Raw genomic sequence first — 23,320 nt, forward strand, 5'->3', positions numbered from 1 at the left:
CATAAATGAAATAGCAAAGTTTCTAATAAAAGTATTCTCAGCATCAATCCTTGTTTCTGGCTGTTTTTAAACCACCAAGATGGATGGGCTGGCTCCCGCCTCTTACTTCCACGCCCCCTTCAGAGATTCCGCAGAGCCTGGAAAATATCTCAGGGGTTCCTCCACAGTCAAAAGGTTGAGAAGGGCTGCTCCAGGCCTTGGCCTTCAAAGCACAGGGGTCCAAGAAGCTCCCAAGAGAGGAGGGGGAAGGCAGATCTCCCGTGGAAAGGGGGCCAGCTGCCAAGGCCCGGACTACACCTGCCCTTCTGCAAAGGGGCTGTCAGACCAACTGAAACAGCAAATAGAGATGCAAAAGTTCTCTTCTCTGGAAGTAACATTTCAGTATATTTGACCAAGAAAGATCCCAAAGCTCCTTTAGGTCTAGCTTCACAGTTTTATAGGCATTGAAGCAGAAACGCAAACCTGACCAAAACACTCTGCTTATTTCCTCCTCTTTCCCCTCTCTCACCCTGTGCAATCGTGGCTCTACGTAGCCCTACGTAGCCCTGGCTGTCCCGCATGCCCCGGCAAAGAGCCACCAGGGCCAGTCTCCCTCAGGCAGCCCCAATCCCCCAGCTCCCGGAGCCATGTGAACAGCACCCGGGGCTCTTCTGTGTTCCGGGGCCTGGATCACGCCGGCCCTCCGAGGGCAGCCTCAGCAGAAATCAGCAGATTCTCTCAGGGTGGTTCGGCGGAGAGGGGTGCCCTTCAATGTCTGGGAGCTGGCAGAGGAGATCTGAGGAGAGAGGCAAAGGGATGGTGGTCAGCAGGGCCTGCCCCGCAAGAGGGCCTAGTCTGGAGAGGCAGAAAAGGCCTTCCAGGGACCGGCCACCCATCGCTTCCGGAGAGACGGGACAGTCAGTGTTGGAGCTGGGAGGAAAGAGGCTGCAACCGAGTGGGACAGCCTCTGCTTGGCAGGCTGCAGGCCCCAGGTTCAACCCACAGGCTCGCTGATCTGGAGAACTGGCGGCCTTTAATCTGGTGAGCCAGGTTTAGTTCCCCACTCCTCCACAGGCAGCCAGCTGGGGGACCTGGGGCAGGTCACAGTTCTCTGAGCAGTTCTCTCAGAGCCGTCTCGGCCCCACCCACCTCACCAAGTGTCTGTTGTGGGGAGGGGAAGGGATGGTGACTGGAAGCTGATTTGAGACTCCTTTGGGCAGTGAAAAGCAGCATATAAAAACCCAGCTTGGCTGTAAAGACCGGTGGCCTCTAATCAGGAGAACCGGGTTTGATTCTCCAGTCCTCTCCATGCAGCCAGCGGAGTGATCTTGGTCGAGGCACAGTTCTCTCAGAGCTCTCTGAGCCCCACCTACCTCACAAGGGGTGTGCTGTGGGAAGAGCCAGTTTGGTGGTTAAAGAGTGGCAAACTTTCATCTGGAGAACTGGGTTGGATTCCCCAGTCCTCTACATGCAGCCTGCTGGGTGACCTTGGGCCAGTCCTAGTTCTTCCAGAGCTCTCTCAGCCCCACCAGGGTGTCTCTTGTGGGGAAAGGAAGGGAAAGGTGTTTGTAAACTGCTTTGGGACTCCTTCGGGTAGTGAAAAGCAGGGTATAAAAACCAGCTCTCCTTCTCCAGCAAAAAGGACCAAGCAGGGGCCTTTCTCAGCCTGAGACCCTGGAGAAGCCCTGCCATCTTGAGTAGGAAACCAAGACCTTGAGGCTCTGGGTCACTGGAAGGCAGCTTAAAAAGGTCAAGGTACCCCCTGTGCGAGCACCGAGTCATGTCTGACCCGTGGGGTGACGCCCTCCAGCGTTTTCATGGCAGACTCAATACGGGGTGGTTTGCCAGTGCCTTCCCCAGTCATTACCGTTTACCCCCCAGCAAGCTGGGTACTCATTTTACCGACCTCGGAAGGATGGAAGGCTGATCCGGCTGCTGGGATCAAACTCCCAGCCTCACGGGCAGAGCTTTCAGACCGCATTTCTGCTGCCTTACCACTCTGCGCCACAAGAGGCTCGGAAGGCAGCTTGGGGTGTATTAATGGATGAAGGGCACTCGAAGGGCCAGCCTCCCCTCTGTTCTGCATTGCTCAAGAGTGATGGTAACACAGCAGAAAAGGACCCTGGAAATATAGACCCCAGGGGCTGGTCTTCTGGCATATGCAAGACCTACTGTGCATCGATGCAGACGGAGAACTGGAAAATCCTGCAGGGGCACGAAAGGGATAGCCAGCTAACACAGCAAGATGAGGGGACCTCCCCCCTGCCCCCCCCCCCCCGCTATCAAATCGTTCCCTTCCTGCCTCTGATGGGCTTGCTGGGGCTTCCCTGGTTCCTCAGAGCACAGTCCATCCCTCCCTCCCTCCCAGTAGGTACAGACCGGCAGGCCTCTATCGCTTCTCCTTCCTACGAAGGACGCTGTTTTCTTGAATAAGCCCATTTTGTACTTAAGCAGCGCCGTGTGCTCCGCTTTTCTGCACACGCAGATTCTGCCCACAGAATCACCTTCACCAGGACGTAGTCCCCCGGCTTGGCCTTCGCCGTAGATCCGAGCCCAGAGCCGTCGTCCATCTCTGCGTCGGGGAAGATCACCTTGACGTTGCCGTCGTTCCGGCCGCACAGGTCCAGCGGGGAGCGCCGGCTGGGCTGCAAAAGCAAAGGGGACGGAGCTGCCGGGCGGCCTCCCTTCGGGCCAGACAAACCGCAGCTGACCCGCCCTGTGGGTTCTCCTCTAGTCACCATTGCAGAGGAAGGGACCAAGGGGGGAGGGGGGGGGACATGGCTGAGCCTGGCGGAGGAGATGGAGCACCTTCGGCCTGCATTATTGCGATTATTGTGACTTGTTAAATTTCTATGTCGCCCTCCCAATATGTAGCATGAATTTAGCCCTGCATGAACGAAGGCTGCATCTTCCTTGGCTCTTACGGGCAGGAACATCAATGACGGTTTTAATGGGGGGTTTAGGGGCTTATGGAGTTTTATGGCACTCACTGAGAATGGGGGGGGGGGGGTAGCAGTCGAGGTATAAATAAATAAATAATGCTTTTTGTGGCAGCACCTCCTGCCACGGCTCCCTGGAATACATAAAACCATAAGGCTGGAAGGGACCTCAAGGGTCATCCAGTCCAACCCCCTGCATAATAATGCAGGAAATTCACAGCTACCCCACCCCGCAGGGACGCCCTGCTCTGTGCCCAGAGCATATGCATTTAAGGGGAAGGAGGCCTGGCTCAGAAGTACAGCCGCTGCTGCCTCCATAAACACCCCCAGGGTCCCATGTTCGAACCGTCCCGACAAAGTATCTCGGGTGCTGTGGAAGAGCCCAGAGGCCCGAATCGTGCTGCTTGGATCGCACAGTACGGAACTGGAGGGACCCCCACTGGGGAAGGGCAGCGATGCTCACCCCCTCCACCAAGACCGCCTGCACACGGCCCACGGCAGCAGCGTTGGCCGCAGCGGCCTCTTCCCGGAACACGGCCATGAGCTCCTTCGCCCGCCGGAGTTTCACTTCCATGGGGACATCGTCTGGCAGCCGGTGAAACGCCCGGGTTTTCTAGGGGAGAGAGGCCCATGAAGGAGGGGGGAGGCTCCCCACAAGGAGGATTCTCCCCCCCAACCCACACACACACACACACACAGAGGGACGTTTGGTATTTACAGTATTTAACAGGAAAACAAAACAAGTTCCCCATTGCCAGAAATGGTGTAGGGGAACACCCTGGTTTTCATCCATTATGCTCTGGTTTCTCTTGTTATGGCAGCCTCAGCCCTTTATCGGTGTCTCTTTTAGGAGAAGAGTTGAGCTTTATACCCTGCCTGAAGGAGTCTCAAAACAGCTTCCAATCACCATCCCTTCCTCTCCCCACAACAGGCACCCTGCACGGTAGTGAGACTGAGAGAGCTCTGAGAGAACTGTGATAGGTCCGAGATCACCCAGCGAGCTGCATGTGGAGGACGTGGGAAATCAAGCTCCTTCCCCCTTGCCTGGTTCTCCTGATTAGAGGCTGGTGCTCTCTCCCATCACACAGGACGCCAGCTGTTCTCCTAGTGTACTCACTCACTCACTCACTCACTCACTTACGGGATTTATATCTGTCCTTCCTTTGGGAACTCTGGGCAGATCTTCAGCCCCTGGAATGTCATCCCCTGGCCAAGCAATTCTAGCTCAGGGTCCTTCTGCTGCCTGCCTGCCGGCCTGCCTGTCCACCCAGGTGCCTCCCTTGTAGCACCAAATGTCAGTCTGCCTCTTCTTCATGCTACTGTTCTTCAGGCTCTGTGCCAGGCCGCCCTGAGAGGCTGGACTAGATGGACTCTCAGTGGTCTGATCCAGCAGGGCTCTCCTGATGCCCAGAGGAACTGGTTCACCACAGTGTGAGGAGGGAGGCTGGACTAGGTGGACCCTCACAGATCTGACCCAGCAGGGCTCTTCAGAGGGTCTTACGAAGTCCTCAGCCTTTCAGCCCTTGGAGAAACTCCTCAAAAAGGGGTTTTATTCTGAAATGTGGGTGCCTGTGTGGAATAGTGCAGTCCTCCCGAGTTTTATTCCACTGAAGGCACAGACTGGAGGAAAGGAGGAGGAAGCACATCTCCCACTGAAGCCAATTATGAAAACAGGACAATGGTAATGAAAGAATAACGCGACAAACCCACACCCAACGGCCCAATCAGGACACCGTGGACAACGGCCAAGCTGACTCCCTGGGAGGAGCCTCGTGGAGAGGTCTTCTTCCTGCACCCTTGACTCAGATCAGGAGAGGCAGGGCAGGGGCTGAAAGCGGCAGCTGCTGGGCCCTCCCTCCCTCCCTCCTGCGCCCTCCAGCCTCTCCTCGCCTGGGATTTCGCGCGGACCGGGCTCTCACCTGCCGCACGCTGTAGGCAAAGATGAAGGCCATGTTGTAGCGGACCTGGCGCAGGAGGGAGACCGTCTGCTCATGGTCAGCCTCCGTCTCCCCGCAGAAGCCCGCGATGATGTCACTGCTGAGGCTGACACCTGCCAGAACACAAAAGCTGGAAGCTCAAAGGGATCCCCAACCGGGGGGGAGGGGGGGGAGGCAGGGCAGGCAGGCAGGAGTTGGAGAACGGCCCACCACAAGCCAAGCGCCTTTCGGAGACAACTTTTGCTGTTTTGGATGGAGGGGCTGTGCCCTGGTGGAAAAGGCCCTGCTTTGCATGTGGAAAGCCCCAGGTTCAATCCCCACCATCTTCACTTGAAAAGAACCAGGCAGGAGATGCCTGGGACCCTGGAGAGCCCCTGCCAGTCTGAGCAGACAATACTGAAGGTCTGATTCAGCATAAGGCAGCTTCGTGGAGAGGGGCCATGGCTCAGTGGTAGAGCCCCTGCTTGGCACGCAGAAGGTCCCCGGTTCAATCCCCGGCAACATCACCAGCCAAAAGGACCAGGCAGCGGGTGATGGGAAAGCCTCCACCTGAGACCCTGAAGGGCTGCTGCCGGCCTGAGTAGGCAATACTGACTTTGGGGTCCTGAGAGCCTGATTCAGAAGGCAGCTCCCTGTGGCTCGCAAGCAGAGCCTCCACTTGGCACACAGAAGGTCCCAGGTTCAGTCCCCAGCATCTCCAGTGGGTGATGGGAAAGGCTGAGATAATGAAGAGCAGCTGCCGATCTGAGCAGGCAACACTGATTTGGGCGGCCGTTTCCTGTGTCCAGGCGTTCACGTGCTGCTGCTGCTGCTGCCACTAGGGCTGCTGAGGGGGCTGGGCCGGTCCCAGGAGGCTGCTCTGGGCAAAGGCTCCCCTGCTTCAGAGGTCTCCAACTGAGCCCCTGCAGAGGAGCTCCCAGCAGATGGGCCAGAGGGTCGGACGAAATACCTTCTCCACGTTTCTAGCCCATCGGGGGGGGGGGGGCCTAGACTGCTTGACTCCGAAGGCACTAAGGGCCTGAAAATTCTTGCCACTGACTGATTCGGCCATGGGGTCTCACCCTCTTCCCACCCAGCCCCCAAAGTCACAGGCTGACCTCGGACGGGTGTGTCAAGGAAGCCACCGGTCCAGAGCACAAGCAGCTGAGAAGGCTATGCCGGATCTGTCGTGTGCAGGATTCAAAAGGATATAAAGAGGGGCATCGGAGGAGATGTGGACTTAGCATAGTCAGGTTAGGAACTAACTTTGGTCTGAATTACCATAAATAACAATTTGTTTTTTAAATTAGGGACTTGCTGTGCCCTGATTAGCTCTATCGTAGACTTCCTGCTCCTTTGAGAACAACCGTTAGACCAGGGGTAGTCAAACTGCGGCCCTCCAGATGTCCATGGACTACAATTCCCATGAGCCCCTGCCAGCGTTTGCTGGCATGGGCTCATGGGAATTGTAGTCCATGGACATCTGGAGGGCTGCAGTTTGACTACCCCTGCGTTAGACCGTTCGGAACCCCACTCTTTCTATTCAAAGTTGTTTCCCTTCTAAACAAAATTATTTCATCCTTTTAAATAGCTTGGTGCTCCACCGTCTTTGCATTTTTCACCTCTGCCAACACGGTGAAGGCCTTTGCCTCAAGGGAAGCTCGAGAGAAGAGAGATTGGATGAAACTTTGCCTTCTCCCGTGACCCCATTCCCAAAACGTGCCAAATGAGAGCGGCCAAAAGGTTTTGATCCTCAAGGTTCATCTCTTGGGGGAAAAGCCTCAGGCCTGGGGGGGTTGATCTGCTACGGGCGGAGTCAGCAGGGAGCAGATGCAGAGGAGGTGCCTACCTGGCAGGGAGGCTCGAGTGTGGTGCACCAACTCCAGGTACGCCTCCCGGGTATACCTGCAAGGGGAAAGAAGAGCTATGCCACACACAGGCCGGAGCACTGATGTCCACAGAAATGTGTCCACCTTCAACACCTTTCTAGTCCATTTTTATCTCTCTCTGTCCAAGGAGCTCAGGGCTCCCCCTTCCCTGTTTTATCTTCACAACAAACTTTAGGGTCATCTAGTCCAAGTTTGGGTCATCTAGTCCCTTCCAGCTCTGTGATTCTATGATTTGCACAGATTCAGTGAACCATAAAGAAGCAACGTGAAGGTATGGAATAATTTCCTGCATTGTGCAGGGACTAGATGACCCTGGAGGTCCCTTTCAACTCTAGGATTCTACTTCCACCTACTTAGTGCCTGAGAACACTTCTTAACCCTTTGTTGGATAAAAGCAGCCCAGCTGGCCAGACCCCGCAGCCCCCAAGTGGGCACCTCTCACTCACCCTCGCCGCATGGCCTCCAGGACCCGGGTGCTGCCGCTCTGAACCGGGAGGTGGATCTGCTTGCAGAGGTTGGGCCTCTCCCGCATGAGCTGGAAGACCTGCCAGGAAGAGACATCATTCACCAAAATCCAGCCTGCCGGCCACTGTCCACTTGGAAGAAGCTCGAACGCCACACCGCCTTCCCACGGCTAGCCCCCCACCCCCCGCCCTGGGCCAAACCCACCTCGTCCGGGAAGTCTTTGGGGTGGGGGGAAGTGAAGCGGATCCGCATTTCAGGGTCGATCAGGGACACCCGGTCCAGGAGGGCCGCAAAACGCAAACCTCCCGCTTTGGGCTTGTAGACGGTGCTGAAGCCGCGGCTCAGGGGGGTGGGCGCCGTCGAGAGGAACTGGACCTCAGAGGTGTCCCGGTAGCTGTTGACGTTCTGCCCCAGGAGGGTCACCTCCTTCACGCCCTGCAGGGAGAGCGAAGCCGGTCACGGACAGAAAGAAGCCGGAAGGGAAGGCAGGAGATCGTGGAGGACTGGAAGCCGTCTAGACCAGGGGTAGTCAAACTGCGGCCTTCCAGATGTCCATGGACTACAATTCCCATGAGCCCATGCCAGCAAACGCTGGCAGAGGCTCATTGGAATTGTAGTCCATGGACATCTGGAGCACCACAGGTTAACTACCCCTGGTCTAGAAGAAACCCACAGCTGGTTGTGGCAATAACTCTTGGCCCACCGGATTTCAGGAAGGAAACCTCTGCAGGTACATGTAAGATTCCACTCCCCCCCCAAAAAAAAACCCAGCTGCAAAAGCAAGTCAAGCAAGAAGAGGCAACGTTGGTATCAAAGAAACCCAGGCATCGGGGGAGGGGTGATTGATTTTTATGGACCACAAAAATACCAAAGGACAACCCCCCCAGCCCTCCGTATGAATGCAATCCCCTTGAGGGAACAGTCCTGGTTCGATTGATTTTAATGACTTTTGATGGTTTTGATTGAGCCTCCGGGGAGGGCGATATATATATGAATGAATGAGTGAGTGAGTGAGTGAATGAATGAACGTTCAATGTATTGATCTTACTTGTGTTTTACAAATTAAGGTTTTTTGTTTTATGGAACATGTTGGAAATTGCCCCGAGCTGGCAATGCTGGGAGGGGCATCAAAGAAATCTCGTAATAAACTTTTCCTTACCCAAAGGCCCCTCGAAGGGGCTTCCAATCGCCTTCCCTTCCCCTCCCCACCACGGACACCCTCCAGAGATTCGACTCCGTGGCTTAACCACAACACCAAACTGGCACTCACAAACAGACAAGCCACCTAACAACGACAACAAAAGCCAGGCCTCTGAACAGTTCTGTTAGCAGTGGGGTCTCCCACCAGAGAAGGGCAGGCGATCACAAGCCGCTTTGAGGCTCCTCCTGGTAGGGAAAAGCAGGGTGTAAAAACCAACTCTTCTTCTTCTAATCCCCCTGAATCCCAGAGCTGCATCAGGGGAAGGCCTCGGCCTCTCTGCCCTGCTGGTGGCCCTTCAGAGGACAAGACGCCGGACTGCGTGGATCTAGCAGGGCTCAGCTTATGATCCTGTGCTTCCCAGTTCAGTCTCTCTTCCCCCAAGTGAAAGCCAAAAGTTGCACCTACTGCTCGTGGGCGTGTATTTGTGTGTATTGGGGGGGGGGGGGGAGGTCCGGGTCTTGCACAAATTGCCCTGATGCCCAGAGAGGCCTACTCTGCAGGTGGGGAAGAACGAAGCTGCTCTGGGTCACCTGATCCGACAGCAGCTGCACTTCCTGGAGGATGGAGGCGATGGGCCGACTGCGCTCACGGCCACGGGTGAACGGCACGATGCAATAGGTGCACATGTTATCACAGCCGCGCATGATGGACCTGTGGCAGGACAGAGGGAGCGAGAGAATCAGATGCTCGCACGGCAGGGTCAACTGAACACACCCAGCGCCTTCTATGGACTCAGGCCCCGAGTGCACCCAGATCGCCCTCGTCTACACCGACCGGCAGCTGCGCTCCGGGCCCCCCCACAGAAAAGGGTCTTCCACGTGGCAGCCCACCCGGTCCTTTCCACTGGAGATGCTGCCGGGGATCGAACCGGGGATCAGGCCCAAGGTTCCTCAGCCAGCTTCCATGGCAGAGTCAGGATTTGAACCGGGGTCTCCCGGATCCTAATCCAACACCCAAGCCACAACACTGCGCTGGCTGTCCAGATGCACATCCCCAGAAGTTCAAGGACTGAGACCAATTCCCTTCCTGACCCTTGGGAGCCTGCTGTCCCAGCGACCCAGAGCCCAACCAGCGAGATCCAATTTGCTCTTACACAAACGCTGTCGGGGAGCTGCCGCTGGTCTGGACAGGCAGGACGTCAGCATAGGTTTCATCCAGGGACAGCAGGACATTAGCGGCTTGCTGGCCAGTTTCGGCCACCGCCAGGAGCCGGGGAAGGTCGCGGTAAGCATCGGGGCCAGCCACAATGTCCACCAGCTTCTCCTGTTCCAGGATCTTCTCCTTCAGCCTCTCCGCCATGCAGCCTGCAGCGGGAGGAGAGCAGGCAGGGTCAAGCAAAAAAGGGAAGAATCAGAGCACTGAGGTAATTTTCCGGAGAATTCTAACGGGGACACGTTCTGATCGGTTCCCTACCACTTCCTGAAACAGGCAGGCCTAAAACTGTAACTGCGTGAAGAACTTGAAGGCTGGCTTGGATTTGGGGAGGACCGAAGGCCTACACTACAGGTGTGCAAAAAAACAAAAAAATCTATATTTTTCCAGTTCGGGTACACTGGACCCAAAAAAGTCAGTCTATGCCCATGTGCTCGGGTACCAAACTCGGGATTCAGATACTGCCAGAAAAAAGTCAATTAGTTTTGGCTTTTATTCAGTTTTAAACACATCGGTAGCCATGCCAGATCAGAGAATCTGGGCTCAGTTTAAAAAACACCAGATAAATACCGATAACTCTTTTTTCCAGAATTTTTTCCTGGCTCGGCTAAACGAAATGCACATTCCCGTGGCAGGGGTTCGTGGGAATTCGTGGACATCCGGAGAGCCACTTTGGCCACTCCTGCGTTAAGCAGTTAAAGCTGGCTTTTATTACTTTCTGTGCTGCATCTCTGGGTCAAGCCCCTCCTGGCGTCCTTTCTCCCCTCCAGCCTCTTTTACCCAAAATCCCGATGCGGAGAGGGGCCAGCGAGGAAGAACGCTTGGACTTCAGGGTTTTGAGTTGCTGCAGGCGGTTCCAGATGGTCCGTTCCGCCTTTTCCCTGGGAGAGACGCAAGAAGAACTGTAAGCCCACTGCCGAGCTCATGCTGCCCCGAATGCTGGGGAGACACCCTGGGTCCCTCACCACCCACCCCAGAGGCCTCAGGCCCTGACAGGAGAGGGCTTGGGACTCCCAAAGAGAGAAAACCAATGGGAACAATCATGTTTTAACTATGTTTTAATGGGTTTCTTACGGGTTTTTATTGTATTCACGGATTTTTGTAAACCACAGTGGGACATTTGAGAGAGGCGGTATATAAATATAAATAAATAAATACGTCCAACCCCCAGATGGGTGGCAATCTGAGAAAAGGGCCTTCTCTGTCGTGGCACCAAAACTTTGGTATTCCCTCCCCAGGGACATTTGCTCATCTCCCTCCATCGCTGTCTATCACCAGCAGGTAAAGACCTTCAATGGCAGTTTCCTGGCCCTCCTTCGAGTGCCGTTTGTGCAGTTCTTGTGGAATGTATGGCTTTAGCGCTCGTTCCCCCTAAGCCATGCACAGGAGCCCCCGCCCTTGACCCCAGAAGCTCTGCTCAGCAGCGATCCAGAGTGGCAGGGGGTCTCGCCCTGCCCACGGCCCCACTGAAGGTGGCAGCAGGTCTATTCTACTCAGAAGGTGAACTGTTCTGCTCAGGAGGGGGAGAAGTTAGAGGGAACGTCAGCTTTAACTTGTTTTAACGGCACAAAGGTTTTTAAAATATTTTATTAAGCGTTCGTTGCCTCGGGACCCCTGATCCGATGGACGGGTGGCATAAAAGGGGTTTTAAATAACAATCGTTCTATTGTCATTCATTCTTCGAGAGCTCTTAAGACAGTCTCTCACACCTAGGATGGGGGTTGGCTGTGCTCTTGTCCCCATGTTGACAACGGAGCCTGAGAATTTTGCAGGGTGGTGGATGGTGGAGGCAAACTGGAACAGAAGGAGGGGGCCACAGGGCTCGGTTCTACATCTGGGTGACAAAAATGAGAAGCTGGCCTGGGAGAGACACTTCTGGGTAGCAGTGTGTGTGAACGGGATCTTGGGGGAAGAAGGCAAATGCAGTCTTGGCCTGTATCAAAATCACAAGATGCCGTAGTCCCTGTGCTGAATACTGTACTGGTCAGACCCCACCTGGAGTAGCATGTGCAGCTCTGGAGGCCTCATTTCAGAAAGGGACAGAAGAGCCTCTGTTTAGCAGAGACCAGGCTGCGGGTGATATGAAAGATTTCGCCCCGAGACCCTGAGGAGACAATCCTGGGCCGAAGGCCTGATTCGAAATTGGGTAGCTTCATATGTGTCTGTGTGTGTTTCTCTCCATGACTCCAAGCAGAGAAAGGCCCTCCCTAGTGCTGGGGGTGGCCTTAAAAGCAGCCAGGGATGGGATCCGGGACTTTCTGGGTTCAAAGCCAGGCTCCTCCAGTGAGCCACACGCCCTCTGACATTGGCAATGCTTTGAATATCAAAGAAATAAAAGCGAGCGAGAGAGAGAGAGAGATTCTGACCTGATGGAGCAGGTGACAAGCAGGACAACATCCGCCTAAAAGAGGGAAGAGAGCAGGGCCTGAGGCACTTCCAAGTTGACTTCCTACAGCTAGGAAGACAGGGCTGCAGGAGAAGGAGTGGTTCAACTTTCTAGGAGGTCCGCTGACATGACAAGGCGGCTGCCGAGAGTCAGCCTCTGGACCCAGGGCTCCTCCTGGATCCCAAAATCCTACTTCAAAAGAAAAAATCAAGATTCTGGCCCTCAAGCGGACAGACAGGAGCACACAACGAAGGCTCAGAAACCAGAAGGCCCCAGTGCCTTTCCTCACCTGACATAATCCGTCAGCAAATAAATGCCCTGATCTCAAAGTATCCGCCCTCCGCCCCTGTCCTTTGGTAGCAGCCCTTAATTTTAGGGGAGGCCCAAATTATCCAGGCTGTCTTCTGATGCTCCGGTGTGCAGAGTCTCACGCCTGCAGGCCAGCGCTCTGGCTCACTCTGGGGCCTAAACCCCCGCACCCCCAGGACTCCACCAGCAGGGCTCTTACCTCCTCCAATGTCCTGGTCCTCAGGTAGCCACTCTTCTGAAGGAGGGACCAGGCAATCTCCGTATCGCTGACATTCATCTGACAGCCGTAAGTCTCCAGGTACACTGGAACAGAAAAGAGGATGATAAAGGCTGGATACACACTTTTCTTGGATGCTTTAGGATGCTTTGGGCTGATCCTGCGTTGAGCAGGGGGTTGGACTAGATGGCCTCTATGGCCCCTCCCAACTCTAGGATTCTGATTTTGTGATTCTGTGATGAACTGAAACCTTGGAATGAGGGGGGGGGGGCACGGAGAAGCTGAGTGTTCCTTTCTGAGACCCTGAGGCACCTGAAGATGGTAGACAAGCCCCCCGCACCCCTCCCCCACCACAGAAGGGGGTAACATGGAAAAATGTAAGAAGGTGAGCCCAAAGGGTTTAAGGGGGTAGCGTGGAAACTAAACTGATGAAATGCCCTTTGTATCATGCATGACATCATCAATTGCTAGGAAATTCGACCTTCATCAAAGGAAGGCAAAAGGAACCATGTAGTCCGGCCCTTGGGGTGGTCGAAGGTTCTGGAAATCCATCTTGTATATATAAAAGATATATCTATATCTATCTTATATATATATTATAAATATATTATATATTATATATATATGATATATCATGGCAGACTCAATACGGGGTGGTTTGCCAGTGCCTTCCCCAGTCATGACCGTTTACCCCCCAGCAAGCAAGCTGGGTACTCATTTGACCGACCTCGGAAGGATGGAAGGCTGAGTCAACCTTGAGCCGGCTGCTGGGATCGAACTCCCAGCCTCATGGGTAGAACTTTCAGACTGCATGTCTGCTGCCTTACCACTCTGTGCCACAAGAGGCTCTTGCACATGGAATAGGTAAAGGTGTCTCCTGTGCAAGCACCGAGTCATGTCTGACCCTTGGGGTCACGCCCTCCAGCGTTTTCTTGGCAGACTCAATACGGGGTGGTTTGCCAGTGCCTTCCCCAGTCATTACCGTTTGCCCCCCAGCAAGCTGGGTACTCATTTCACCAACCTCGGAAGGATGGAAGGCTGAGTCAACCTTGAGCCAGCTGTGGGGGCTAAAAAAGGGTTCAGAACGACTCCTCTAGAGAGGCTAGAACCTTTATTCTGTCCCTGAACATTTCTTCAAGCCGCCATGTCCTTCCAAACGGTTAGCGACATTCACCCTGAGCCCAGTCTTTTCGGATTGCAGAAATAAGCAGAGTCGGCCCCAATTAAAACTTGGATGGGACCCCACCAAGGAAGTCCAGGGCCACCACACAGAGGCAGCTGATGGCCAACCCCCTCCCTCTGTGCCCTGACCTGGATGGCTCGGGCCAGCTGACATTTGTCAGATCTCTGAAGCTAAGCAGGGTCAGCCCTGGTGAGCATTCGAATGGGGGAGCCCAAGGAAGTCCAGGGTTGCTATGCAGGGGCCGGCAAGGGCCCACCACCCCATGTAGGTCTCTTGCCCTGATCTGGGTGGCCGAGGCTAGCCTGACCTCATCAGCTCCCAAAAGCTATGAAGGAGTGACTCAGGTCAGTATACGTGTGGGAGACCACCAAGGGTTCTTCTGCCAAGGGTGCCTTCTACTAAATCAGACCCTTGGGCCATCAGAATCACATAGTCATAGAATCACAGAAGGGCCATCTAGTCCAACTCCCTGCACAATGCAGGACACTCACAACTACCTGCCCACCCACTCACCCTCTGCCTAAGTTAATAAAATCAGGATTTCTGTCAGATGACTATCAAGCCTCTGCTTAAAATCAGCCAAAGAAGGAGAACCCACCACCTCCCGAGGAACTTCTTCTGGAGGTTTAGATGGAATTTCTTTTGAATTAATTTCATCTCATTGACTCACAGAATCCTAGAGTTGGACCTCCTGGGTCATCTAGTCCAACCCCCTGCATTATGCAGGACACCCACAACCCTCTTGCTTATCCACTGTCCCCTGCCACCCCCTTGAGCCTTCACAGAATCAGCCTCTCCGTCAGATGGCTCTCCGGCCTCTGTTTAAAAACCTTCAAAGACGGAGAACCCACCACCTCCCGAGGAAGCCTGTTCCACTGAGGAACTGCTCTGTCAGGAACTTCTTCCGGATGTTTAGACGGCATTTCTTTTGCATTAATTTCATCCCATTGGTTCTGGTCCGTCCCTCTGGGGCAAGAGAGAACAACTCTGCTCCATCTTCTCTATGAGAGCCCTTCAAGTATTTGAAGATGGTTATCCTATCACCTCTTCCAGCAGCCACTGGGCTCCTACGCTTGGGTAAAGAGAGCCTGCTCCTTAGACCCGGAAACCTGTTCCTTTCACCTCTGGGCAATGTGAACAGAGGAAAATTTAGCCGTGAGCATTTAGGAGCACAGGAAAGGAATTCTGCAGATGCTAAATGATGCTCTTATACATTCAAGCCCTCCAAGGCTTATTCTCAAGTGCTCTGAAAACATGTCCAGGGTCTCCCCACAATGCAAAAGACCCGTGGCTGGCTAAGAGAGGGGTGGAATTCGTGGCCCCAGGGGCCTCCCCCAATGTCTGGGACGTTCTTTCCCGCCCGTCCAGAAGCAGCAGCTCCTGCCCCCAGGACTAAAACGGCCCTCAGCACAGCAGACTCCGACCTTTCCTTGGCGTCTCGGCTAGTGCGCTGGCCCCAAGGTAGTGATCCGCCTCCTCCGTTGCGTCGTCTGGCCAACGGTGGCTTTCCTGCGCAGGGGCAGCGCCTTGTAGAAAATGCTGCATGGACGGCCCCATTGCGACCTTGGCCCGAAAAGCCTCCAGGCCCCCTCCAGCCTGCTGGGCTTCCTTCGTGTGCGCCTCAGAGTCCAGACTGCGGCTTGTGGAACTCCGAGTGCGTGGCGCCAGACGCACAGCCCCAACTACAGGCCTGCGGCGCAGCAACCTGGCGCCTCGCAGAGCGCACTGGAAGGGCTGCATCTTCCACGGACACAGCTCACGGCTCCTGGAACAGTCCACAGATCAGCCACATGAGCCGCCTTCACAGGGGATGCCTCACCTTCTACACAGAAAGAACAGAGGCACTGAAAAGCATGCGCAATGGAGGCAAGGTGCCAGCTTCAGCAGCACAGAGGCCAACCTCCTAGGGCAGCCGGAGGAGTCCCAGTACGGCTTTCCGCAGAGGGCCAGCATGGTGCGATGGGTGAGTGTCAGATTAGGATATGGAGACCCCGGTTTGGATCTCTGGGATCCAAAGGGAACTTGCTGCAAGTCCCACATTCCCAGCCTAGCCTACCCTACAGGACTGGTGCGAGCATAAAATAGAGGAGAGCAATATCAGCTGCCTTCCATTCCCTCGGGGAATATAAATGCACTAAAATATATAAATCCAATGAAATAATTTCTGAAGCATCTTCTGCGTTTATTTTGTCAACCAGACAGTAATTCCCTCGGATCTGGGAACCAGACAGTCTCCCCCCCCCCCCCCGGCTTCTTGAACCACAGGGCATGGAGGCCTATCCCTGATATGACCTCCTGGATGTGGGATTCAGGGGTCGACGGCCTCTGAAGATGGAGGCTCCCTGTACTCATCATGGCCAGAGGCCACTGTCTCCCTGCTCTCCCCATGAGTCTCTGTCCCCCCTTTCAAAGCTGCTTGTTCCTCTGCCCATGGCGACAACTTCTGGTAGCCAATCCCACAATTTCAGCATTCTCTGTGGAAAGCGCCATTCCTTTCCGATTGCCCTGAACCTATTGCCCATTGGAAGAATAGGAGTGGGGCTCTGCCCTCCCCCCCCCCCGTGTTTCCCTACTGTATAAATACTGGTTTTATCAAATATTGTTGCAATGCCTGGTGCCAGAGGGGCGGCCTACCAATTCCCATACACATCGACCCATCCCCGAAGGAGCCTCCAAGCGGCTTCCATCCCTTGCCTCTCCCCGTGAGGTGTGCGGGGATGAGAGAGCCCTCGGAGAACGGCTCGGTCAGGACTGTGACCGGCCCAAGGCCCCTTGAAGGAGGAGGAGGGGCGGGGGCTGCAGGACGAAGTGGCTTCCCGGGGGGGGGGCTCCCCTCTCCCTCCCTCCTCCTTCCCTCCAGCCCCGCTCCGACTGCAGACGCCTCCCGCACCCACCTGCCTCTCCCGCGCAGGCGCCCCGGCCGCCCCGGCCCACGTGGCCGCCCCAAGAGCCCCGGTGCAGCGCCCAAACTGCTCCGGCCTCGCGGGGAAACCGGCCCGCCGCCCCCCCGTTCCGCGCCAGGAGGGTTCCCCCCCCCCACTCCAGCCCCCCTGCAGCCCACAGAGCCGGGGGGGGGGGTTGGTCGGAGGGAGCGCTCGTGGCACAGGATCACTTGGAGTCACGGGATCACCCCTCCTCCTCCTCCTCCTGGGCTCCCTCCCCTGAGCCCCAGGAATGTCCCGGCCCGGAGCAATCCGGCCCCCCCCAGCCCCCCCCCCAGGCCCCCCCCCAGGCCCCCCCCAGGCCCCCCCCCAGGCCCCCCCCCAGGCCCCCGGGGAGCCTAGCCCGGGCGCTCGAGAAACATCCCAGCCCCGCCTCTCCTGGCACTTTGGGGCCGGGGCTTCCAGCATTTCTAGCAGAGGTCTGGGGGGGGGGGGGGGAGAAGAGACGGATCATTGGAGTTGCACCCAGCTGGGAAGAGGAGCGAACACCCCCCAAGAGAGAACTGCTGGGAAAGTGGGCCCATGAGAACAAGCTGCAGCTCGAAAAGGAGAAGGGCGGAGTTCTACCTCCGGGGCACAACAATGAGGACCATCCAAGCTGGGTGGGAGATAATACTTGTGGGGAGCCCTGTGGGTGAACGTGATCTTGGGGAACTTGTGGACTGGAAGCTAAATAGGAGCAGGCAGGGTGCTGCAGCGGTAAAGAAGGCGGATGCAGTCTTGGGCTGCATCCACAGAGGCATCACGTCCAAATCACAAGGCGCCATAGTCCCTGTGTTGTATTCTGCATTGGTCAGACCCCTCCTGGAGTCCTGCGTGGAGGCCTCACTTCATAAAGAAGGTGGGCAGCATGGCATTGAGGTCAAGATTGGCTGCATCTAAAGTGGAGAGCCAGGTATGATTCCTCATTCCTCCTCCCCATGCAGCCTGCTGGATGACCTTGGGCCAGTCACAGTTCTCTTAGAGCTGTTTTCACCGAGAAGTTCTCTCAGAGCTCTCTCCACCCCACGTACCTCACAGGCTGTCTGTTGTTGGGAGATGGATTCAAATGGGTTGCTGTGCTGGTCTGAAGCAGCAGAACAAAGTTTGAGTCCGGAGACTCAGAATCATAGAGTTGGAAGGGGCATACAGGCCATCTAGTCCAGCCCCCTGCTCAACGCAGGATCAGCCCTAAGCATCCTAAAGCATCCAAGAAAAGTGTGTCTCCAACATTTGTTCCTTGAAGTCCAGCCAAGTTTAGTTCATAGTATAAGTGGGGCGAGGAAGGGAAGGTGGTTGTAAGCCACTTTGAGACTCCTTTGGGCAGTAACCACTTGGAGCACATTGCAGACTGTAGAGAAACTCTTTACGTCCGAGTATTGAAACTGAGAATGCTATATAAGACTTCAGTCTAGGGGGATATGTGTATGTATCTGAAGAAGTAGAGTCAAACAAGTCCATAACCAGGGTACTTGGCATACTGCACACTGAGCAAATAAAATAATCACTCTATAAACTGGATGTGAATGAGAAGGTTCTTTAGAATGTTTTCTTCAGATTTTTTAGATCAATTTAATTCCGTGTACTTTACTGGCCTCTATGGTAACACAGGACTCCAATCTTGCTTTCCAGATATCGTTTTGGATGTTTCTGAATTCTGTACATGGTTCGTGTGGACGTCCTCCCTTCATTTGAGAAAAAGCCAGCCAACTCAAGGCCCCAAAAGTGTTCACCGCTTGGGGTCCCTCTCAGCAGCTTCTTCTCTTGCGCTGCCTTTGGCCACTGCGCTGCCTTCTCTCTGCCCATGACCCAACTGAACCCTCATGCAGCCGCTCCTCAATGCCCGAGGTCAGCAGTCGCATCTCAGTGATGTACGGCCTGGTTGTTTTGTGCTCCACTCACCTGGACAAAGAGCGTAAGTGATTTGTGCTGAGCCGTCTGCCTCCTGATTCCCCTGTCGGCGTTCTTCTGGAGGACGCTCCGCTCCTGGCTGCTGCGGGGCTAAGTGGTGCGCGATCGTTTGAAATGGCCTCATTACTCCTGAGCAAGCGTCAGCCCCGAAAGGATAGCTGGGAAGAGGGATGGAGCGTCAAAAGAAGGACAGAAGCGGGGGACGGTTCGGCCACAAATCCTCCGGGGAAAGAATCCTTCCCTGAAACGCCTCATGCCCCATTGGCCACGCTTCATCAGGCGGCCAAGATCAGGGAAGGAGACGCAGCAGTGGAGGGGGGCCCAGCTCCAGTTGTCGAGTGAGTGAGTGAGGGGATCAAGGCCACACTAATGTCTCGCTTGGTGGGCTGAAATGGGGCAGGGGGGGGAGAACTGGAACCCCAACTAGGACGGCCACGTTTGCCCACAGCTGGACCAGCAATTTGGGGTCCTGGCAAAGCTGCCTGACCATGCGCGTGTGTTCCTCTGCTGATAGGCCCCGGCTGTCCACTAGATGGTGCCCATTCCGCCCAGTGCACCCCCATGCCGCCTCTTTCCTTGCGCCGCCTTTTCGGGAGTTTGGGGGTCTCTCCGGCCCTTCCTGCGCCCTCAGACACAGCAGCCAGGGAGCAATTCCGGCAAACGGCCTTTCTGCATGTCCGGCCGCAGGACCCCTGCCAGCCCGTCCTTATGGAAAGCAAGGGGAGCCCCTGTGGGAGGCGGCCGGCTCCCTTAGAAAAAGGCCTGTTCAACGAGGAGCGTGCATCTCTGCCCCAGGTGTGCCTGTACCTGTGCAGCTGAAGGATGTTTTGGATAAAGGGGAGGGGGGTGACTGATTGGGTTCAAGAGGCTCCCACCTGTCTGGGCAGAAACCAAAGGCCTCTGGTGGGGCTGGTTCCGCGTGGTCCCCTCGACGTGTTGGGAATGAGAAAACCCAAACTGAGGAGTTGGTGGCTCCCACTTGCCATGTTGCTGCAGAAGAATGGCCCATTGGAGTTGCCAACCTTCAGGGGGGACCTGGAGAACTCCTGGAATGACAGCCGATGACAGAGCTAAGGGGCTGGATTGGAGGGGGGTCTTACGGCATCATAACCTGTTGTGGTAGCCCCTCCCTAGTCCTAACCTCAAGACTCCAGGAATTTCCCAGCCTGGAGGTGGCAACCATAGGCAACCATGGACCGAAGCATGAATTCAACATGTCACCTTAGGAGGGACTAAATGATGGAGCATGTGTTGGGCATGCAGAAGGTCCCATGTTCACTTCCTGGCAATGCCAGGTAGTCAGGGATGCAGAAGACCCTTCTGTGCCGGAGGCCCAGGAAATGCGCTGCCTGCCAGAGCGGGAAAGGCCCCCCTTGATGGACAGATGGTCCGACTCAGCAGAAAGCTGCTTCCTGTGCAATCCAACATGCTCCAGGAGGACGGATGTTCTTCTGCTTCTTCAGAAGAGAGGCCTCGCTCTCTCTGGCATGAAACATCTGAAGCAGCCACGCTTCCTCTGCACAGCCACAGGCAGCCACGAGGGAAGGGGCCTCAAGAGCCACAATGGCCACACAAAGGGTTTCTCCGTGGCTCCCCAGAGTCAGGAAGAGCTGAAGGGCAGTGGCTTTTCCCCCTTGGTCAAAGTCCATGTCCTCCTCAGACCTGCAGGGCACCAGTGTCTGAGAGGCACGCAGCCCAAAGCACACTGGATTTTACTCCATAAAGAACAGCTGGAAGGGATTGTTTCAGTCTGAGAGCTGTTCTTCTGCCTGGCACAGGCCAAGAAGACCACAGCTGTGCCCGTTCAGCCTCCCGGCCGTTCATTTCACTGCTCCTAGTAATGCTTATGGATGGGCTTTGAGCCATTTTTGAACCGGATGGACAGCCAGGTGGCTCATGGCTGCCAGGGACACCTCAGAAGGCTCGCTCACAGCACCTGGAGACGGGATCTGACCTGGATCTCAGCCACTACGCTGGTGCTCCAAGGTGTGCTTCTGGAAACACTCAGTTCCAGCTGTGCTGTGCAGGTGAGGCCAGAAGCAAGTCCACCTGTGTGCCTGCTGGTGCTGCAACATTTGCTTACATGGGCTTGGGCTGGTTGTCATTTAAGAGCTGGCCATCTTTACAAACCCTAAAGAGCATAAGGAGAGCACTGCTGGGTCAGACCAGGGAGGGTCCCTCTAGTCCAGCCTCTCGTCTCACAGTGTGGCCAACCAATTTCTCTGGACAGCTGCCCATCAGCTGAGAGGCCAAGGCCTTCATCAGGACATCAGAAGAGAAGCAAAGAACATCAGAAGAGCCCTGATTGGTCCTGCAAATCCTTCAGCCATTCCTAGTGCTCTCGAGTTTCTTTCTTTCCTCCCTCCCTCCCTCCCTCCCTCCCTCCCTCCCTTCCTTCCTTCCTTCCTTCCTTCCTTCTTTCTTTCTTTCTTTCTTTCTTTCTTGCTTTCTTTCTTTCTTTCCCTGCACTCTTTCTCTCTTTTCCTTGCTTCTTTTTTGCCTTCCTTCTTTCCTCCCTCCATGCCTTGCACACTTTCCTTTTTCCTCCCTCCTTCGCATTCACTCTCCTTTTCCTTCCATCTTTTCTTCCTTCCTTCCTTCCTTCCTTCCTTCCTTCCTTCCTTCCTTCCTTCCTTCCTTCCTTCCTTCCTTCCTTCCTTCCTTCCTTCCTTCCTTCCTTCCTTCCTTCTTCCCTCCCACCCTCGCACTCTCTTCCTTCTTTTCTGCCTTCCTTCTTTCCTCCCTCTGTCCCTTGCTCACTCTTTCTTTCCTCTCTCAGGCGCTCTCTCTCTATTTCTTTTCCTTCCTTCTTTTCTGACTGCCTTCCTAATCTCCCGCCCTCCCTTGCTAACTTTCTTTCTTTCTGCACAGTTGTTTCTAGTGCCTGCAGGGCCCCTCCCCAAGAGCTTCCGGTGGGATGCAATGGATTCCCAAAGACTGGGGAGAAAGTTCTTCCTTGCAGAGCTTTTGGGTTCCTTTTTTTTAAGGGGGTAGGTTGTGCAGTGGGGGCGGAGCTGCCGTTCGGTTTCTCTGGAGGAGGGCAGACCCCCAGCTGCTCCGTGCTGGCAAGAGAAGTGCTAAGGGTGCTCAGCCGCCCCCTCCTCCTTTGCTCCCACGCAAGCTTGCTTTCTCCCAGGGCAGGCGGGATCTCTTTGCAGCCTGCGGCTGAATTCACCCGAGTTAAAGCAGTCACACAAATCCTTTGATTTCCGCCAGATGGCTCAAGATCGTCTGAGAAGGAGCAGGCCCCATCAGGAACAGAGAACAGGGAAGCACTCCCTCCGCAAGGGGCCGTAAAAGAGCAGCTCAGCCACCAAACGCCTGGCAGGCCGTGGGGGAAATAACCATTTGGCCTTGAAAGACCAGGAGGGAGAACAATAAAATCAGAGTCCAGGGGCTTCTTTAAGACCAAAAAAGATTTATTCAGGGTGTGAGCTTTGGAGTGCAAGCCCTCTTCCTCAGACCAAGGAGGGAGAAGTTTGTTTTAAATGCTTGGGGTGGGCAGCCGTAAGAACCAGCTCTTCTTCAGTAATCTCAGGGCTCTCTCAGCCTCCCCTACCCCACAGGGTGTCTGTTGTGGGGAGAGGAAAGGGAAGCTGATTGGAAGCCCCTTGGAGACTCCTTCAGGTGGAGAAAAGCGGCATCTAAGAACCAACTCTTCTTTTTGTTGTTTCTCGTTCTTTAGAGCCTGTTTCAGACCAACACGGCTACCCACCTGAATCTATTTTCTTCCCCCTCCTCTTCTTCCTTCTCTCCAAAGCAGCCATATCCTCTAGGTCCTTGGTCATCTGCAGATAAGTTATTATTCTGCCGTTCACAGGTCCTATCCACTGTGATCCTCTCAGCTATCATATATAATGTTTCTTATACATGCAACTAGCCCTTCCTAGCAATTACCCACCACACACACACCGATATGTAATGGCCAAGGAAATTCTGTTTCATTGTATCTGAAGAAGTGTGCATGCACACAAAATCCTATTCATATTCCTTGAATAAAACTTGGTTGCTCTTCCAGGGGCCCACCTGAATCTATTTTCTCTGGGGGAATGATTTCTCCTGTCTGAAATTGCCTGTAATTCCAAGAGACCTCCAGGCCCCACCTGGAGGTTGGCAAGCTAAAGAGGAATGCTCTGAGTCCCGTCACATGGCCCAGTGTGCAGGCCCATGGGGAGTGCATGGCATGACTCCAGTGCAAGGGAGCTCCCCACCTCCTTAGGCAGCCCATTCCACTGCTGAAGATTGTGGTCTAGGAACATCTTGAGAGGCCCGTTTTGTCCCTTGCCCCCCCCCCCGATGTAGGTGTTTGTGTGCAAACTGAGTCAGGCACCTTTGGACGCTGCCCACACGGTGGAGGGTTGCCCGCTCTGGGCTGGGAAATTTCTGGTGATTCTGGTTTCTGCAGGGTGGAGATCGCGGGAATTCCAGGGCAGCTCCGGGCCCCAATTAGAGCCAGGCAACCTTAAAACCGTCCCCAGTGGCCCTCACAGGGTGAGCCCTTGCAGGGAAATGCCTGCCCCTCCCTCCGGCAGTCCAAAATAGCTTCTGCAGTGAAAGGCGCATTCAGAACTGGAGATCCTCCCTTGAGCGTGCCAGTCCCCTCCATAAAACCTCACTGTTTCCCTTGCCTCTCCATTCACCCTGACGCACATGCCCCGTCCCCGCTCTTCTGCTTCCGCTCAGTGACATGATGTCTGCAGGGGCACAATGGAGCCCCCCGGGCATGTGGGGGGGGAGGGGGGGGTTGATCTGAAAAGAAGGTGCAGACGGTGACCCTGACCCGCGGGAGACCCAGCCCCAAGGGCCCCGGGAACCCCCTCAGGCCCGTGAATGGGGCTCTGTGCCTTTGAAA

The 23,320-nt window shown here is 55.1% G+C and overlaps 1 protein-coding gene and 1 long non-coding RNA gene across 3 annotated transcripts; one reads left to right on the top strand and one right to left on the bottom strand.

Moving 5' to 3' along the window:
* Positions 1 to 32: 32 nt before the first annotated feature.
* CDK5RAP1 (CDK5RAP1 mitochondrial tRNA methylthiotransferase) lies at positions 33 to 16,621 on the bottom strand. 2 transcript variants are annotated; one of them, XM_077336090.1, is made up of 14 exons: positions 16,531 to 16,621; positions 15,061 to 15,458; positions 12,436 to 12,539; positions 11,908 to 11,942; positions 10,322 to 10,422; positions 9,483 to 9,693; positions 8,920 to 9,040; positions 7,393 to 7,623; positions 7,170 to 7,267; positions 6,684 to 6,739; positions 4,838 to 4,968; positions 3,382 to 3,531; positions 2,484 to 2,624; positions 33 to 775 (listed from the first exon to the last, which is right to left on the bottom strand). In XM_077336090.1, the coding sequence occupies exons 2-14, from the start codon at positions 15,374 to 15,376 to the stop codon at positions 695 to 697; spliced, it is 1,776 nt and encodes a 591-aa protein (XP_077192205.1). In that variant the 5' UTR covers positions 15,377 to 15,458; positions 16,531 to 16,621; the 3' UTR covers positions 33 to 694. The 2 variants fall into 2 exon arrangements, with proteins under 2 accessions (XP_077192205.1, XP_077192206.1); XM_077336091.1 differs by lacking the exon at positions 16,531 to 16,621 and adding an exon at positions 16,271 to 16,482.
* A 200-nt stretch (positions 16,622 to 16,821) lies between these two features.
* On the top strand, positions 16,822 to 22,499 carry LOC143836605 (uncharacterized). Its single transcript, XR_013230655.1, has 2 exons — positions 16,822 to 17,473; positions 18,190 to 22,499. It is a non-coding gene; the product is annotated as an uncharacterized LOC143836605 (long non-coding RNA).
* The last annotated feature ends 821 nt before the right edge of the window (positions 22,500 to 23,320 follow it).

The sequence above is a fragment of the Paroedura picta genome, chromosome 4 (assembly GCF_049243985.1).
Source record: "Paroedura picta isolate Pp20150507F chromosome 4, Ppicta_v3.0, whole genome shotgun sequence".
NCBI lineage: Eukaryota > Metazoa > Chordata > Lepidosauria > Squamata > Gekkonidae > Paroedura > Paroedura picta.

Bases quoted from the DNA above. Each gene is read 5' to 3' on its own strand.
- CDK5RAP1 (XM_077336090.1), bottom strand. From the start codon at position 15,376: ATGCAGCCCTTCCAGTGCGCTCTGCGAGGCGCCAGGTTGCTGCGCCGC. The intron at 12,540-15,060 runs GTCGGAGTCTGC...TTTCTGTTCCAG, and splicing joins AGCCGAGACGCCAAGGAAAG to TGTACCTGGAGACTTACGGC. The intron at 776-2,483 runs GTGATTCTGTGG...CTCTCTCCTCAG, and splicing joins GGGACTACGTCCTGGTGAAG to ATCTCCTCTGCCAGCTCCCA.